The sequence below is a fragment of the Phlebotomus papatasi genome, chromosome 2 (genome assembly GCF_024763615.1).
Source record: "Phlebotomus papatasi isolate M1 chromosome 2, Ppap_2.1, whole genome shotgun sequence".
Taxonomy (NCBI): Eukaryota; Metazoa; Arthropoda; class Insecta; order Diptera; family Psychodidae; genus Phlebotomus; species Phlebotomus papatasi.
In genome coordinates this window covers 1,746,338-1,766,914 of record NC_077223.1, presented here as the reverse complement: position 1 = coordinate 1,766,914, position 20,577 = coordinate 1,746,338, and the positions used below count along the sequence as shown (strand labels likewise).

At 32.8% G+C, this 20,577-nt stretch overlaps 1 protein-coding gene across 1 annotated transcript in view; it reads left to right on the top strand.

Moving 5' to 3' along the window:
• Positions 1–20,577, top strand: part of LOC129802077 (nephrin) — a 192,003-nt gene that overhangs the window by 111,504 nt on the left and 59,922 nt on the right. Inside the window, exons 4-5 of the mRNA XM_055847638.1 lie at positions 12,910–13,065; positions 16,852–17,031. Coding sequence (XP_055703613.1) covers positions 12,910–13,065; positions 16,852–17,031 — 336 coding nt within the window. The remainder of the gene's footprint in view (positions 1–12,909; positions 13,066–16,851; positions 17,032–20,577) is intronic.

Sequence of the window (20,577 nt, the reverse complement as noted above, 5' to 3'; positions counted from 1 at the left end):
TATTCATCTTTTTTCTAGTTGTTTTGCATTAATGATTGATACGAACGGAATTAAAGAGAGTCTGAGGATAGGCGAGATGCTGTGGTTCTCCCTGGGATAAGATGTTACAAAAAAAAGAAGAATTGTTTTTTATTATGTTCTTTTCTGGTGCTCCAAGTGCTATTTAATTCTGTGTGTTTTTTTTCAACTCCACCTCTTTGGGTACATAAACATCAGATGGGACCAAGAGCATCCAAGATGATGACTTTACATAGAGCTAAAAAATTAATAAATTCTATATATGTATTAATTTAAATAATGAAATGAGGTACAAATGCGAATGGAAAAAGTCACACGAATCCCCATTTAGCCTGAACTTGGATGGAAATAAGATGGTGTAGGCCATTAAGAAAAGACAGAGACCCAATATAGTGGGGGCCAATGCTATACCCAGTGACTTGAAAGTTTTGTGGGGAAGAGAGGGAAAAAATTGAATGAAATCAGTTAGTTTTCAATTCATCAATGGAGTTGTGAATGGAGCTCTGAAACAACTTACTGCTCCAATGACGTGGCGAAATAAATTATTCCTACGCGTTTTCTGCACAAACACACGCCAACAGATTTCAGGTCCATCCCAAGGCACAAAAGTCACCAAGAAAGTAGAGAAAAAAAAACAGTTCCACTGTGAACATTTTACTGATGACTTGGAGTAAAAGTATTATTGTCTTTCTCAATTGTCGCGGGAAAGTTTTATTTCAGCAGCTTTGTTGCATTAGAACAAATTGAGAGTCCCATTGTTTGATCTTTTCCATCAAACGGCACAATTTTCAAAAAGTTTTGCCCCAAATTGACGTCTTACAGTTGAGTGTGTCTTTTCTTTTACCAAACACTTTTGAGAAAATAGGTTAGGAAATGATAGGATAAGTTTTTGTAATGATGCTCATTTTTTATTAATCCAATTTGATACAGTTTATGATGGAGTAAATCTTAAAGGGGACCGTATATTCTTGGTTATGGAAAAATTATTTTTGAATTTTTATTCCGTGTGAATCAGGTCGAGGCTGACATAAAGATGGCGCCACTATTGATAAATGTATACAATTTTTATGGATAGTGCCAAGTGTCAAACTTCAAACGCTATAGGGCAAGGATGTGCTTAGAGAATCCGCCATGATTTTTGTGTTACCTGCGTGGGGAAATTTTCAAAGTCGAAGAAAATCAACGAATATTGGATATTGGAAAAACTCGATTTTCTATGTAAAAGTGAACAATTATCCATATAAAATGAATTGTTTTCAAGAAAAAACGTTTAAGAGAGCTCAATTTTATATGTAGATATAAATATGATAAATGTACTAATATTTGATTGAAAGCAGTGGAATTCCAAGAAGCACAAACTTGAGTGGCATGCAAAATTGTAAGTGATTCGCAAAATGGGTCCTATATGAATGAAATTGTAATTTTTTATTCATTTTAAATCGGCTATTTGTGGATACCAGCCACTCCGATTAAAAGAATTAACTTTTATTTATATTTCTAAATTTCCCAAAATTTCCTTGAAATTAACCCGGATGACCAATACTTTGACAGTTCTTTTTAATCACTTATTAGTAGTAGTACTCGTAGCATTCGATATTTTATTAAAAATAAAATAAAATTTTACTTTTTTTTTTTAAATCAGAAATAAACCCCAAATTTCTATATTTACTCATATATTGTCATTATTTTAAACGAAAAAAAGTGTTTTTATTTAAACTAAAATCTGAAACCTTTAAATCTAATCCATTGCTTCCTTGTGCCATATTGCCGCTTTGAATATGGATAGGAAATTGAGCGTGTATGACAGCCTTGATGCCAAAGTTACACTAACACATATACAGGCAAGCGAACATTGCCGCCCGGAATATGCCCAAAGCGGAAGCATTATGCGTTCATCATCCGGTTATGTTCATAATTAGAAAAATATTGTACTTGAGCATAATTTCGTGTGATTTTCTTAAAATTCTTTTCGTGGTTTACATCATTTGTATCAAGTGCAATTTTTCCAAAAAAAAATTAAATATTTTCTGTCTTTTACAATTTCCTTGAAAAGTTTACTTGGAAGTTTACTTTGGAAATTAAATTGTAAATATGCACTTTTAAAATCTACAAATAATACGACTATTTTTCAAACAACTTCTTAACTAAAAGCTGAATATTTGCTTTGTTTTCAAGAGGAATTTTCCACATTTTACTTTTTTTTCAGAATGAGTGATGTTCAAAACATGTTATGTCAGACCGATTGGAGGTGTTAGAAAAAATCCTAGGATTACAGTAGGTGTAATTAGGAGAGAATCATACCATACCTAACCAAGCACTTAACTGACTGTCAGAATGTAATGCAAAAATGGTTTTCTGAATGTCACACAAAACATATCTTAGAAAAACAAGCATAAAATTGATTTTTTAACACATGATACCTCCTACAAATGGTGGAAACAAGTAGAAGAAAGATCTATCTAGGCAGCGATTCGCAAATTTTTGTGTCCTGTGTAATGTTTCCGATGAAAATGAGGTTTTCATAGGTGGGCAAAATGTTGCACGAAGCTCAGCGAACCACGGAAGATTCGTAAAAAGTGCCACTAAATTTTCATTTTTTTATAGAGAAAAATCCAAGGATTTCCAGGAATTTTGTAAGGTGGAGTTATCAACCTAATAAGTAAGAAATTTTTTTGACATATCGTGGTATAATTGATTCAGGTTGTTTGGCATTCAATAAAAAATCCTGAAACTTGAACTCCACTTTCCGTACGAAGCTACACAACTTCCCCCTACTTTTCTCATTTATTGACGATCCACTAAACAACTAAGGCCTCATTCTTGCACAAAAATCCGTCCGGAAGTTGGCTATCAGGGAATATTTGGTGTATTTTAATTGCAATATAAAACTACACAGTAAAAAATGTGTAAAATTTTACTACTATAATTGTGCAGAATTGACCATTTTAGTTGTTTAATTTAAAAATGTTTTAAAAACGCACAATATTTTGGTAATTTATTGTCACGTGATTGAAAATTACCACTATTATAGTTAAAAAAATTTCAACAACGTTGTAATGTTTGAAAATATGTAAAATTTTAACACTATAATAGGGTTAAATCGGATAAATTAATTATTTAATTGCGATCTATGTAAAAATTCTCACTATTATAGTCATAAAAAATTTCCAACAATGTTTTATGATTTAAAACTGTTGAAAGATTCTAAAGATTAACATTATTATATTTAGTATAATGATAGTTTTTCACATTATTATAGTGTGAAGCCTTATGTATTTCAACCAAAGTTGTTGAATTTTTAAGCAAAAGTTGTCTAAAAATTGTTGAATTTCCATTTATGACATATACTTCAGATAGATGCGCTTTTCAGTGGGCCAAAGTCATATAGAACATCAAATATTTATATACATAATAAGTATATTGTGAAGATTCGAGCATCAGATATAATCATCTCGCATTAAGAGAGGGATCACGAGTACAGAAAAAAACATTACAAATGTTTAAAAATGCAAAAAAATAAAATCTGCGAAATGAAATGAAAATTCAACAACTTTAAATTAACAATTTTAAATAAAACACATTTTCCAAATTTAACACTATAATAGTGGGGTGAAATATTACACACTATAATAGTGTCAATTTTTTGTGTACGAAAAATTTAATTAATTTGCAGCAAAAATCACTGAAAACTACTTGTAAATAAATCACAGAACCAATTTTTAACAATTTCGAAGCCCCGTCTGATAAAATATTGGAGTTTATTTGACACGTCAAAGTTAGGTTATGTTTCATTCTTTTTGATATTTTAACCCATTTCTCGGACTGTTTTTACCAATTTTTCATCACTATTATGAAAAACACTTGTTTTAACTAATTTGAATGTTATTTCTAGACAAAACACTTAAGAAATTAGAGTAAAACTAAGAAAATATGGGAGCGTTCCATATGCAAGCTACAAAGAATTGAAAAACTCGCACACTAATAATGTAAAACCGCATCAGCAGGCTGTAATACTTGCTCAATTCGCTGTCCATATTCAGAGCGGCAATGCTTTTGCATATATAATTACCATTTTTTTATTTTGCAAAAAATAAGACATTTTCCCTTAAATTTTCCCTAGAATTCATTTTTGCATGTTTTTTTTCTAATTAATGCGAAAATAACATTTCTCCTAAGATATTTAATTCGCATGGCAAAATTGAGAGGGAAATAATCCGAACATGTGTTTCCACTGATATGTAAAAATCCTTTGTTGACAGTCGCTCTTAAGGTTCAGCCGGGTAGTGGAGGGAAATTATACAAAATTGACCATTAGGGTTGCCAATAAGTTGTCCCGCGTTTTTCTCAATTTGGCGCGTTTTCTTATCAGCTCATCCTTGCTATAGGGTAAGGGCTCATAATTTTGGACAGTCTGCTTATAAGTCGAGGTTCCAAGTTTGAAGTGCGATATTTTCAATACTATATTGATTTTTTTTTGTTACTCTCTTTTCAGAAGGGTTGCTTAGAAACTTAACAAGGATTTATTGTCTTTGTTTTTACTAAAATTAGTTTTATTTTAATACGTTTAAAAACAGAAAAAAAAATTTTGGATGAATAAATCGGTTACTTTTGGATTACAGCAAAAGTAAAACACGGGTTGACTTATGAGTTTCCTCTCCTTTATTTTGTATATAAATAAAAAGGGTTAAAAAAGGTGGTAAAGAAAATAAAGAAGAGAGAAGGTCACAGGTCAATCCGTATTTAAATCTTGTTAGAAAAATATTGTGATTATTTTCCCAAAGACTCAGAATTTAATATTTTGGCGAAATTCAATTCTTCAGCAGACAGGGTAGACAAAAAGTGATTAAATATCTATGTTATAAATAATTGAGATTGATATCCTTCCAATAAACAATAACAATTATAATGTTAATGATATAGAGTTTTGATTATATACGGAATTAATTTAATTGAGCTATTTATTTTGCTATTATTATTTTTTATCTCTGTTATTTAATATATTATTAAATTATTAGATTTCACTGTCGAATAGAAATCGAAATTTTGATTATTATTCATTTGCTAGCACAAAATCTTACAGGTAGGGGAAGGCGGTCAGATTTTAAACATGAAAGCCTTCAGATTTTGCAATTTTTGAATCTGATGTAATATAAAAAAGAATGTAAATTTTGAACCTAATTTTTTGTTCGAAAGCATATCACCTGCCTCTAACAGGTTATTAGAATATAATTGTTGCTTCTATTAAACAAGAAAAAATAGCAACGTTCGAGTGCTGGCATATTCGAACACTGATATCCTTGTCCTCTAAAGTTTTCTTTTTCTTTAAAATGCCACTGGTTTTCACTCTTATAATTTCTTTTTTAATTCCGGGAAGAAAGAGACTCTGTCCTCACAGCAGCAGTTTAGAAAATTCGGAGATTTTTTTCGATAGTCAAAGAAAACAGGGTTTGACATCTTGATGCTGTCGCGTGTTGCACATGCTTTCCTTTTCGAATTTAGAATTACAGTAGAGTTTCATAAATTCGAGGCCCTTTTAGCAAACTTATTTGTCCGATTTCCATGATTTTTTAATCATCTGAAGGGTCATTCTTTCCACTCACTGGTATGATATCAAAAAAAATTTTATTTGGACAATCCTCTGCGATTTGGTCTTTGGAATCTACATGCTGCCACATTACATTTCTATGATTCCCATGTCACTGTTCGTTTGGGGTGGTGACTTTGAGGTTAGCCGTCGTTGTAGCACCCCTCAAAGTCACCACCCCAGCTGAACAGTGATTGATATCGTTGGTTCAGAAGAGGCTTTGTCAGGACGGGCTTTCTCTCTCCAAATCGTTCAGGCTCAACGGTCCTATTACAAACTATACAAATTTTTTTTTAGTCTTGATTTAAGGTAAATATCTGCATTTAACTAGAGGGAGGTGAGGCACCTCTGAAATTGGAATTTTTCTCCTATTTTTAAATAAAATTGAGCTTTATCATGATATAATTTAGCTTCACAAACAGATTGAGGAGCTAAATTAAATTATGATATGGCTCAATTCCATTTCAAAATTGGTGAAAAAATCCAATTTCAAAGCTGCCCCACATTCAAACGTGCCCCACTTCCGCAAATGCCGAAATTTTGTTCAGATATCCTTTTATATTTCTTTCAAAGTCCTCTAAAACAGCTTGTTTTGTGGTAAAAAAATCGCAATTTCTTTTTAAGGCTATAATTCATGTGAGAAACCAATATAGACTGGGAATATAAGTCTTGCGCGAATATCGTTCAGATTGCTCAGGGGCAGCACATAATAATATTGTTCATATTTGAGGATTGAGAAATGTCTTCTAGAGGTGGAAATGTAATGGGGTACCTTTGGAAATGGATTTTTCTTGTCCTATTTTTAATAGGATTTGAGCCTTACCATAATGTAGCTTATGCGCTCTTCAGACTAGAGTTTTATTCCAGTTCCCAAAGGTCTCAAAGTCTTAAATATCGTTTTTTGAGAACCTAATAATAATAATAATAATTCTGGCACACCATTCCATGGAGGAACTAGGCCTTCCCACAAGGGGATTTCTAGACACGCATTATTATTTTTTCTTGTACGGGATGATGTTGTCAGTCCCATGCTCGAGGAATCAAGTGCAATGAAGCTCACTGGATGCAATCCGAACCCCTTTAACGCCAGAAAAATTCCTGGTGACCTAAAGGGGATTCGAACCCGGGACAGTTGCATCATAGAGCGAGTGCTCTACTACTTGACCCATTGAGTGCCCTGAGAACCTAATAGGTCTTTGATAATATTCCAATCCTAAACAAAATTTTGCCAAAAAATCGTAAACTGGTAAAGTCCAGCTCCGTTTAAAAATAGGAAGAATAAGCTTATTTTTGTGACTGTCACAATTCAAAGGTGTACCATTTCCGTTATTTGTTTGAAAAGATCGTTCGAATCATTCGAATATTCAGATTAATTTTCGAACATTGTAATTCCGAATGATCTTTTGTGAACATAGGGCTGGACTATGGTCCACTGGTAATAATAAAAGAGTAAAATTGATTCTTTTCAGAAAAGAATGGATCATATGTGACCATTTGAAAGGTTCACTTGTATCTCTTGAAATTTTGAATGCAGATTTATCACAATAAATTATGTTTTATAGTGAACTTATTACTCATATTTCTCTCATCTGAGTGAACAACTAAGACAACTTTTTCACTGTTTTTATTCGTTTATTCCGGAGTTAGGGTAAGTGTGCCAAATTTCGGCTTAGTTGCATGCAAGCGTCAAAGTCTCAAGTTTGAAATGTAATATTTTAAATACAAATTGATTTTTTTAATTCTTTCTTCTGAAAGAGTGTTGCTTGGAACCTTATAAAGAGTTTACCGTCTTTATTTACTCTGAAATCATTCTTAATACATTTTAAAGTGAATAAAAATGTATACATAGCTTTGGTGCCCTATTTCGGCCACCTTCATTCTCATAGTTCCTTGCCCTTCGGAAATTCTTCCAATATCTTTTTCACGTCATCTCGTTTGTCGAAGCTATATTTTTTGTTATTCTTTTGCATTGTATAATCTCTAGAGTATGTAAAAACTAAAAATTCATTGAAATTCGAGGAACAAAAAAGGTGGCCGAAATTGCAAGCTGGTCGGAATTTGGCACACTTACCCTAAATAGGTGTCAAAACAGTGATCCTTTCAAAGGATCCTCGGTGATCCTTTCATTTTTACCAGTGTCCTTCATATCGGCTATTTTTCCATACTGCCTAGTGTACATGTCCCCTTGAGGTACGTGCGCGAAATTATAAAGAAAAGAAATTTACTTCTTTGTGACAACAAAACTTGCCAGACAGCCAGTGCTGATGGGTCAAGAATCTTTCTTTCATGGATAATATCAGCAACGGTTCAACGAGTTTCTTTGAGCAATCTAACAAGATTGCAAAATTATTCAATTCATATTTTGATAGTGCACTTTAATGAGGTGCACCAAGAAGCTTGAAGGAAAATATTCTCCTTTTTTTTTGTTTCCTTGATTTTTCTTATCGCATCAGCCAGATAGAAACAAGAAATGAATAACTGTGTTTCAGTGGACACTTAATTACTTTCCAAGAATGATTCACATTTAATCTCGATTAAATTCACCATTGATATGCTTCATGATATAACTTGCATCATCACTCCATCTCCCAACGTGACGATTACTTCAAGTTAACATTATGTGCATAATTTATGTAATACACCCCAAGAACTTGAGATTCCTTTTGAATGTGTCTTGTAGAAACTTTTGTCTATCATTCCCTATCTCTCATGGGATATTTTATGGAAGAAAAATACTATACTGAGGATTTGATGGAATATCACCTATATTTTCTCGTTTTTTTTTACATCATGAATAGAAAACATAAATTATTCACGAGTTATTGCAGTTTTTTTTGTTGTTGTTGCTGTACGAAAAACATCAATTCCCCCTTCCCCAAATGTCGAAGCGATATTCTAAAGAACTTTGCAAAGTGACTTTTTGGGTAAAAGTACATGGGTTTGCAAATGTTTCAGCAATAAATTTGCCAATAATTTAGTTTGAGCAAAGTATTGAAGTGATTTCATTGGTCTATGATAACTCCCTATGTCGCATTGTTATTTCTTATAGCACCATTTCTGTACCATTTCTCTACTGCTTGCTTGACAAAATCAATATTGAGTCTTCTTTTTTTTTTGAATAAATTGTAAACTATTGGATTCTTTTCAATTTTCTTGTTTCTTCTCAACCTTCTGCCTCATTTTCAATCGATTCGAATTTTACGTTTGAAAATTATGGTGAACGTTATCGTTAGTCTTTACATGGTTACGCATACCCAGTCCCATGGGATCAGTCAGGATAATATTTATTGTTATCAAAATTGGGGTTTATTGAGTGCATTTTGGTAGATAAATAAAGTCTATTCAATTTGCAAAATAACTTATTTTTACCAATACAACATGTTGTTTATCTCAACTCACACACCCTGAGCCCTAGGATGGGAAAATTTCTTCATGATTGAATTTTGATCTGAATAACCGGCAAAATTCGTAGAATTGAGAGGAGGTACCGAGACAATAACCATAGCGACAGAAAGACAGGAAATCCCAAAGTTTTCTTATATTTATTTTTTTGTTTTGCCTTTTTTTTCATCATCAACTTGACAGAACATTTCATATTACTAATTGTGTGAGAATCGGGACTAATCTTCAATTCAACTTGTTGCGTGTGTTCATAGGAATAATTGTAACCTAAAAGATGTGTAATTCTTAATTAAGAACTTTGTGGTTGTCTTTTGTATAATACCGGGCAGTCTAGAGGAAAATAACGGTGGGGGAGGGACTTGTCCACCCACACTGAATTTCCAACTCTTCACAATTAATTCTCTTGCCTCTCATGGGGCTCTTCAGCCGGTGAAACTCTCACAAAAATAGTCACAGATATTGCCTGTGGCTTAAATTTATGCATTTACTTAATTTTGGAGAAGATTTTTACCTATTAGACAATACACTAGATTATATTCTATAATGATATAAGTAACAATGAACTGCCAAAGATATTCTTTAAACTTTTCCTCGAAAGAGATTTAAAGCTTAATCTAATACGAGTAACTATGACAACTAATACAAATCGAGAAATATGATAGAGAAAGAAAAAATAAATCTGGCAGGTATCCCTCATATCCCTAGATATGACTTAAAGTTGACTAGTTTAATAATTTAAGTTATTTTTTGATTAATATTTTTTATTTCTTTTATTTTTTTTTATTTCCAAAATTATAAGGAACCTCATAATTAAATACTTGTAGCATTTGAAGTGCCTCAATTTGAGAAATTGAAGCTTTCGAATAATTTACGAATTTTATCAGGTTTTAGGCTCATTCGCAAGTTTTTGGAATTCTCGACAAGCTTAACGCAATTTCAATAGGTTATGAACCGGTAATGAATAGGTTAATAACCGATAAGGTAGCGGCATTACTTGTACCTAGTCCGTCTTTAGGGGAAAGTGTTTCTTCGTAGGCTGTATAGTCTTTTGTCGTTAAAAGATCGTTATAATGACAAAAGACTATACAACCTATGAGGAAGCATTTCCGCCGTTTGGCTTCGGAGGCTGGTCACCAACGCTGAGATGGCGGCAGACGCACAGTATGGGTGGGAAATGTAGAGTTGAATAAATGAATTATTATAAGTGCCAACCCAAGAAGTAAGTTTTTCTGAATATAGTTTTGTAGAATTCTCAAAGTAAAGCGTTATACAACCAAAAATCTTTTAATTTGCTTATAACGCTCTTAGTTCCATCACTGAGATTACTATAAGTAAAGTGGCGCACTCTTAAAGATCTTAAGAGCTTCTATATATCAACAGAAAATTCTCACTTTAAGTCTTTTGAAAGTGCACTAAAAGACTTGTCTCATACTTGGTTCTATAAGGCAGCTATTTTGCTTCTTAGGCAAGCATGTTGTGAAGCCTGGAACGCTTTGCCATCCCTATTATACAAATTATACAAGCCGTATTGCACAAGCCAAATAGTAAAGTTTTACATAATACAGAAATTTAGTTTGGGAAAACGTCATTCACCCGCAATTATGACGATTTCGGATAGCCCTGCTCTAATTATTCTCTGACCTTTATATTACGCAATTTTTACCTTATATACTTATGTTTAGAAATAGTGTTTAAATTTGGGAAGTGATTTAATATATCATTCATACCCCAAGATATTCAAACATAAGTCACTCTACTGTATTTATTTTATGTTTAAAGCCACCAGTTAGCGAAAATGAGAAGAAAGAATAAATGTGGTGAAATTAACGTGAAAATATCGCTTTGCTAACAAGAAAATAACATTCAATGATCGTTAATGCACTGGTTTCTATATAGTAATTTTCACGTCGCGTTTACTTCTGTATTACTGTTGAGGTTATTCCTCACATTTAAAGTATGACATGCAAGTGGCCAAATAATTAATTTTACTTGTGATTACTTGGGTAACAGAATATGCGGACTTCTTGTAAAATCTTAGAAAATGTGTAGCGCAGAAAAAGGATGTGAACCAGAAACAAATTGAATTAAATTGAATTCATTTTTAACTAATTTTTGATATTTCTTACCGTTGTAACCTCCTATATTCTCACCGCCATCTCACCGTTGATTCCTACCTCTAGGTGGAAATGTTTCTTCTCTAGTTTTAAGTTTCGGTTTTACAATATACTTTACATTTGATTGGGGAATCTATCCTGCAATTTTAATATCAGGTAGAAGGAGACATGTTCATATTTTATATCTCAAATCGGTACTGACAGTGTCAATATGGCATGACAAATTCTTAGTGTCAAGAGGAGTTCCTTCCACTCTAAGCTACTTTCGTAACATCTCATAAGAATCGTCATTCATTAAAAAATAAGGACTTTACTAAACAATCAATTTCTGTTCTTTATCCGCATTGAGAATATGTTACAAGATTTTTCTTAACACTAAACCGACCGACCGTTTTTGTTTGTTTATTTTTAGTGTGCTCGGTCAAATTACAGATGGCGAATACTCAGCAATTTTTTTCTTAGAAATGAAGAAAAATTAGAATAAGACACTGAAAAATACATTACCTGAATACTTTAAAAAATCATAAAGTTTGACGAGACATTCCACTGTTTAAATATGTGTTAATTTTAAACAGTCTTTAGGCCAGTCAATTTGACCGGTATTGGAAGGTTTAATGTTAAATAATAGAGCTTAACCCTTTAAGGACCAGAGGGTCAAAAATTGGTGGTCAGAAAAATCACTTTTTCTGACTTTTTAGAGCAAAACATGACTTTAGAATTAGAATTTTTAGAAGACCGTAGGAAAAATTTTATTTTTGGGTCACCGGTGACCCAATCATCCTTAAAGGGTTCACGGGAATTAGAAGGCAACCCATAAGAAACTCTTGGAAAGTCAAATAATCTAGAAATCGAACCATTTTACTTATCTCACATGATGTTACCTGTGTTCATAGTAATTTCAATTACGTAAAATTTACGTTTATGTTACTTTTCAATTTGGTTAGAAAATGTTTGTTGGGTAATATTTCGAAATTTATTTAATTCAAAGGATCATGTAAATTGTTCTTCACAGTAAATTTAATAATTTTAGTAGCAAGGTTGGTCGTTGTTAGAATCACAAACATTCTAGACTACAACTCTCGACCGTAGTGATTTAGTCATTCTATTTTCTTTTCTTTTCATCACTCTGTTATTGATACATTTATACATTCACACTACATGGTAGAGAGCTTGTCATGGGTTGTTTTTTGGCGAGGGGATCTGCATTGAGTAGGGTCGTTCGGAAACAGAAGGAAAAAGTGAGTAAGTGATTAAGTGCAATAGAAATAATTTAAAGTTGGTAGTATAATTAAATTTGTCATGCAACACTTGGATGGTGCTAGATGTTTGTACTATGTGTAGATTAACATGGAGAGGAGAGAATCAACGAAGGTCAATGTACAATGAAATTTAAGTCACAATTATATCAGTTGTCTCGGTGTAAGTGTTCTCCCAGGAATAATCAGCAACTTGCACTTTACATAATTCATACACACGGGCAAACATTATGTTCAGAATTAGATGAGAGTGAGAAGAAACTTTGCGGAAGACATTCCCACGAATTGTGATATTTTTCTGATGTTTTCTTCCACTATACATTTTTTTTTATATTATGTATATATATAGCAACTCCTGCAAATGAAAGAAATACGATCATATTAGCTGAAGAATAATTAACCTCAGCTCTAATTCTTATATTTCTTTTTAATTTCTTTTGCTCGTCTAAGCAGAAGAATAAGGTTCTTTTTTTTGTGGAAAATAAGCTGGGAAAAACAAATTAAAATTATTCTTCTTCCTCTTTTGTCTTTGCAGTGCTAAGTGCAGTACCAATTAGTGTTGGTCAACAGCAGAAATTTCGAATTGTTCCACAAGATCTCCAAGTCCTCGAGGGTTCTGAGGCGCTGATGCGATGCGAAGTGCAAAATCTCGCGGGACAAGTGCAATGGACCAAAGATGGATTTGCTCTGGGTAAGATGAATTTATGATATGTATATTTTCATATCCTCTTCATTCCATTAGGAATATGATGTTATGATAAGCATTGCTGCATGATATTTACAACTGAATAAATACACTCATCAAATGTCGGTTCAGTTATAATATCCCAATCTTTTGTCTAAAAGCCATAAATTTCAAAGAAAAATTCATAAAAAAGGTGCAATTTAATTAAATTCTTTGTTTATTATCAGGCAGAAAGTTTTCAGTATTGTTTAGAAAATTAAGATTAAATTGTCTAAAGAAAATTCATACAATATTGCTTAGCTTTTTCCTGGGGCGGAATTTCTCTTTTTGGTTCATTTACGATTTCTATTCAGTTTTTTATCATGTTTTACTTGCTCTCAAATTGGATTTTTCCATGAATTTGCACTATTTCAAAAATCTATTTTAAGTTTTCCACACCTTCTCCTTGAGAGTACTTGAAAAGCTGATACAATCAAATATTTGAAATTCTCCAACAACATTTTATTGGTAATGATAGCTGATAAAATGAGACAGTTGTTAGAAAAAAGGGGTGAAAAAGAGTGGCAGCTTTTCAAATTGCTCGAAGTTATAGGGGAAAGTGCGGTACCTTCGCACGACTCAAATTTCGAACAAGTAAATTTTTTTCTTTGTTCTTTAAGGATTCTCTTTTCTAGAAAATTGAAGCATTGGACTAGCTATTAAAATATAACAAAATTCATTAAAAACATATTGAAAAAAAATGAATTGTTCGAATCCGAATTGTTTTCGAAAATTGAACGAATTTCGAATGATCGAATCATCCGAAAGTAGCGCGGTTTACCTTAGTTTCACATAATTTAATTACCGTAGATGCGGATGACATTTCTCCCTGTTGTTCGTAGCCTTATTTATAATTTAATACTTAAGGATGGTCTTCACCGATCCGATCTACCATGTTTGATCGATGAATACGATCCTGAAGTCCTAGAATTATCGAAAAGTTTACATATTTTAGTAAAATTCTACCAAATCAATATTAAGCATCTTGAAAAGGTTTTAACATCCCGTAATGTTTTTATATTGCTTTTTTGTCAGCAGTTCTAAACCTGCTCAAGAACTATATACTCATAAAAGAATACAGTTGAATTTCAGATAACCATTTATCATCGATTCTCAATCAGTTCCTTATCGGTTTCTCGATTAAAACCAATTCAGAATTATCTGGGATTTCAAGACCTTTCTAAGAACGCTTAATTTGTCCAAATCAATTGAGAAATGCGCATAGGAGGGTTTTTGTAATCTTTGATATTGAAAAATAATTTTTGCTCATCTGGAAAACCTGTAAACCATATTCAAAAAGATCGTCCAAAATAGCTTAGGAGTAATAAAATTGGATTTGGGATTAAAATTAGTTATTGATTCACAGTCGGTTAATTTCCGCTTCATAACCTGTTGGAACCGGTACCGTAGGATCAGAAATTTCACGACCTTACCAACAAGCCCAAGCACTATGCTTAGATTGAGAAATACGCTCTCCAGAGTCCTTTTTAACCTTTGACTGAAAATCCAAAAATAATAATAATGGCTCCAGCACGCCTTTTAGATCAGGAAAATTTCATGAAGTCGAAATTCGACACCTTTTCTTTTTCACATGTTTTGCATATGACTATCTCATTCTTTCGCATACCAAATTCGATTGAGCTAAATTGAATTTGGTGTGATGTTTAAAAAGAAGAAGAGTGTGAGAGTATGAGATAGACATATACAAAGCATGTGAGAAAAAAAGGGATTCGAATTTTGACCTCATGAAATTTTCCTGATCTAAAAGGTGTGCTGGAGACATAAAGATCCATTTTTAATAGTCATTCATTCATTTTCAACCGCTTGTCCCAATCAGGGATGTGGGCCTAGGACCCCAGGCTAGCAACCCACGCCTATCGATTCTTTGCTACTTTACAAAGATGTTAGCGAATGATCCCAAGGTGTTACAAGGCAAGATCTTGAATTTACTTCAGCCATCTTGTCCTAGGTCTGTCTCAAAGTCGATATCTCCCTATTAACTTACTTACTTACTTCCAAATGGGGTCCAAATTAAGGTAGTAACATAGTTTCTTCTTGGATAAAAATGATCCTAACGGTCCTGTCCTAACCTTGAAAAACTAACCATTCTTCACTATCTGCCTTGTTTAGGTCCCAGATTAAAAGAAATGAAAAAAATACTGAAACTCTTTTAGTTTTTGAAAATCACAGTTTAAGCTTTCTCAAAATTATTAAATACAATGCACGAGTTTTCTTCTTATTAAGAGGAAGTAGAGTACCTTTGAATTGGGTCACCTGCAAAATAGGTTTACTTCTCCTATTTTTAAACGGAACTAATCCTTACCATAATATAACTCAGCCCAACAAACAAATTCTGAGGCTGAATTACATTATAATAAGGCTAAGTTGCATTTAAAAAAAAGGAGAAAAAGACCTATTTCAAAAGTGTCTCAATTCAAAGGTACCCTACCTCCTCCTACTTGTTCACTAAGTTTTCCCACAAGACCGACAATAGAAATGAAACTAAGGGCCAAATTTGTTTAATTATCCAGAAAAATATCATTAAGACAATGACTGAGGGAATTAAAACAATTTGTAAAAAAAATAATGAGCAATAATAAGTTAAAATTGGTCAGTGAACCCTTTAAAAAAATGATTAGCAAATAATTCGAAATATCAGAAAAAAGTTAAAAAGAAACTTCAGTAGAAGATCAGTAGAAATATTCGAGTTGATCAGTAAAAAAAGATAAAAAGTGATAAGCAAGTATTTAAAAATAGTAAAAATAAAAGATGGTCAGTCATAAATATGAGCAGTAGAAATATTCGAGATTATCAGTGAAAAATTAAAAATTTGCTGACCACTTTTTAATTTTTTACTGACCAAATTGAATATTTTTACTGCTCATTTTAATTTTTTGCTGTCTGATTTTTATTTTTTTACTGATCACTTTTTATTTTGTTCTGATCATGTTTTATATTTTACAGATCACTTTTTGTTTTTTAATGTCCGCTTTTAATAAAATATTGTTCTTTTTTAATTTTTATTGCTCTTTTTAAGATTTCACTGCCGTCTTTCAATTTTTTACTGACCATTTCGTATATTTTGCTAACCAAATTTGATTTTTTACTAATAGTGCATTCGATGCCAAACAATTTTAAATATATTAAAGTTTTATCATCGAAATTGAATGGGATACTTAAACTTATTCGTGATGGGTAATTGAGGGTTAGAGGGTTAATGTAACTTGAATAATTGATATTGAAATAATGCGTCCAAATTTAAATAATTTTAATTTGTGTTATTTGCATATTAATGGTTTGTTTTTAGTGCAATTAAATATCTCATTAGTTTGTTTAAAGCTACCTCAAAATAATTTAATGTCCAAACCAGGGAGGAAGTTACATATTTGTAATTTTACTTTATAATAGTTCAGAAATTCTTGCAATATTCAAGAGAAGCTAAATGGTTCACATGAAAATCCATCAAATTTCCCATTTATCAATTTTTTTTTGTCAATATTACATTTTAATAAGTGTTTGGCCTTGACCCGCAATAGATCAATTAAAATGATATTTTCTGTACTTTGCCATCAAATAGGACCATCTGTTGAGTGTTTGATGTGTAAATTATAGTGTTGGAATCCCTCAGAATGTGGCTGAAAATGAGCCATTTGGTTTAATTTAGTGGGAATTGTACATCAATTTTACAGAGATTTGTAATCCATCGTTAATTAAGAACATTTTTCAATTTATTTTCATTTATTTTGTTTGCAGGATTCTCAGCTGTAATTCCGGGCTATCCGAGGTATTCGGTGTTGGGTGATCGATCTCAAGGTGTTTACAATTTGAGAATCTCCAATGCCTCCCTGGAGGATGATGCTGAGTATCAGTGCCAGGTGGGACCAGCTAAATTGAATTCAGCAATTCGAGCTAATGCCAAACTCGTTGTCATATGTAAGTATATTGATATTGAGACAAAATGTGATTAATTTTCCCAGAATTTTGCAAATTTAACCGAGAAAATCAGTATTAAAGTATGATTGTTCAAACTATTACCATATAGAGAAGCATTAAATACTTAGTATAAAGACAATGACACTAATAATATTCACATAATACTCAATGAATAATTATTACTCTAATTCTGAAGAGGGAGAAATTATATAAACATAATCCTTCTATTTTAAATTACCTCTCATTTCATGGCTTCGTTGTACTATTCAGTATTTTATTGCTCAAACTTTACCGACACAGCAATAGGGGTAATTGCTTGAATGTCCTATCATAATCTACTTTTTCACTTTAGATATAAAGAATCAAGCATTTTTCATAGAAATTTAGTTATTCTTTATAGAAAATTTAACAAGAATATACAAAAAAAAAACATTGAAAGAAAATTCTCTGTACTTCACAGAAGAGACATTCGGAGATAGATTTCTTAAACCAATGAAAGGAAATTTTTACTTCTCGTTTCTTCTACTTTGGCAATGGTATATGATAAATTTCCTTCGAATCTCAGATTTTTTTTCGAAAATGGGATTCTGTATCCGTGGAATTGCCACTTGATCCTTGGTTACGCCTCCAATAGCTCGAAATTTACCATTGGTGCTTAAAGATTTTTTGTATTTAAAGACGATGCTGCCCAAATTCCGAAAAATTAAATTTCGAAGAAGCAAAATCCAATATGGGTTCAAATCTCAAAAGCCAAAATTCCGAATGGGTCGCATTTCCGGTCAAAATCCCGAATCTGCCAAAATTCCAAAAAAGCTACGATCCCGAAGAGACAAAATCTCGAAAGCTAAGGTCACGAAAAGCCAATATTCTTAATGAGTCGAAAGTCGAAATCCTGAAAGCCAAAATTCCAAATGCGTCAGATTTCTGATAGGGCCAAAAACCAAATAGGTCAAAATCCCGAATGGGTCTAGATCTTGTAAAGATTAAATCCCGAAAGGCTAATATTTTGAAAGCCAAGATCCTGAAAACCAAAATCTCGAAGAGACAAAATCCCGAAAGACAGATACCGGAAAGCGAAAATCCCTATGAGACAAAATCATAAATGGCTCGAAATACTGAAAGCCAAAATTTCGAATGCGTCGGAATCCCGAAGAGCTTAAATCTCGAAGAGACAAAATCCCGAAAGCCAGATACGGGAAAGCCAGAATCCCTAAAAGACAAAATCAGAAATGGCTCGAAATACTGAAAGCCAAAATTCCGAATGTGTCGGAATCTCGAAGAGCTTAAATCTCGAAGAGACAAAATCCCGAAAGCCAGATACCGGAAAGTCAAAATCCCTAAGAGACAAAATCATAAATGGCTCGAAATTCTCAAAGCCAAAATTCCGAATGCGTCGGAATTCCGAAGAGCTTAAATCTCGAAGAGACAAAATCCTGAATGCGTCGTAATCCCGGAAACCTAAATTTTGAATGTATTGTATTCCCGATTGGGCCAAAATCTTGAAAAATCAAGATTCCGAAATTAAAAATCCTAAAACCAAAATCCCTAAGAGACAAATTCCCTAATGGGCCGCAATCCCGAAAGCAAAAATTCCGAATGGGTCGAAATCCTGAAAAGCCTAAATCCCGAAAAGTCAAAGCTCCAAAAAGTTAAAATCCTGATATTCAAAATCCCAAATGCTAAAATCCCGAAAAACTAAAATCTCTAAGAAGAAAAATCCCTAATGGGCTGAAATCTCGAAAGCCAAAATTCCGAATTTATTCGGTCAAAATACCGAATTGGCCAAAATCCCGAAAAGCCAAGATCCTGAAAGGTTAAAGCCCGAAAAGTCAAAATCCCGATGAGACAAAGTCCCTAATGGGCCGAAATCCTGAAAACCGAAATTCCGAATGGGTCGATATCCCGAAAAGCCTAAATCCCGAAAAGCCAAAATCCCGAAATTCAAAATCCCGAATAGTTCCGAATCTTGAAAGGTACGAAATTATAGGGGGTATAATGTGTGGGTTAATTTCCCAAATACGGTGTAATACGGTGTAACGGTGTAATCGTTTGAGTAGTTATGACACATAAGCATTCGGGATTTTGGCTTTCAGGATTTTAGCGATTGCGATTTTGGGTTTCGATGTTTTGGCTTTCGAGTTCGTTATAACAAAATTTAATCATATTAACAATTGATTTGTAAATACGAAAATTGATTATTGATACCAATGTATATTACGAATTTCGATGAATTTACAAAATACAATTAAAAGATTACTAGTGTATAGGCTCTATTAAACTGGTAGGCTCTCTTCAAATTACATTGTTACATTATTTATTGAATATTGAGAGGTTTCCAAATGATGTACTGTTTTTTTTTATTGTTTTACATGGGAATTACCTAAAACAAGTGATGCAATTTATATAATTTCGTATGAAAATTCATTTTGGTAGTTTGTGCATGTGTGTTTGTGTTTACCCGGGGTTTTTCCTCTGCAAAATTAATCCATTGACACTGGAAACGTGTGAAGTGATTCGCATATGAAAATTTTCTGTTATTGATTACCATACATTCGCTGGTGTAGCACAAAGTAGCAATCTATCATTAAAATTTATTACTCATCCTACATGAGGCATAAAAGAGATTCATTTTGTATTTTGGGATGCGATGTTATTTACTTTTCTCCCGTACATCAATTTAATTCTTCAATATGTTTTCACATGTTTGTATAAGAGTCTTTTTCCCCCTGCTACACATCATCACTAATAGTTTCATTCATAATCTTTATTTTTTTTTGTAAGCTCAAAAACCACCAGTCTGTTGTACAATATTCTATCTCATTTGCCAGTTTTTTTTATTTAAAGTCACCTCTCTTAGATGTTCTTTTGCTTCACAGCCTTTTTATGATGTTTCATTTTAGCATTAATAGGTTTATCCATAGTGTCTGTTATGCTACGAAAGATGCTGAAGAGAAAACCATAAGGTGTTTTTGGGGGCCTGTCTCCCCCCCCCCCCTTGTGTTCATTCTTCGGTTCAACACTTCCGTTCTTTGATAGAGAATGATAGTAATAAGTGAATTAAAAAAGATTTTTATAGATTCACTCTCTAGCGTTTATATGCCTAGTTAGGCTCAATTTCATAGTCACTGATTTGCACCGTGTGTGCACAATTTTACGGGCTTTTCATTCAACTTTGCAGTTAAATGCAAATGAAAACGATATTCAGGTGGGTGGTTTGGGAAGAATAAAGAATTGTGGAATCACATTGCTCTACCTTTTTCATGCTCCATCGAGAGATGGATAGAATCAATGGACAAGAATTTATCTGAATTTTCACGAACTACAGAGATAGGCAATTGAATTGATAGTCTTTGAAAGTGTCTTAGTAATCTTTGTAATCTTTCCGTACAGAAGTAGATCTTGAAAAATTCGAAAATCTATTTGAAGATCCAAAAAAGAGACTTTCTTACTTCTTAATACTTTCGCAAGGTGGCGGAAGTAATATCCTGTTCGAATTTCGAAGTGCTCAAGTATCAAAATGTGTCGGTCTTCGCATTGTTGTGAGGA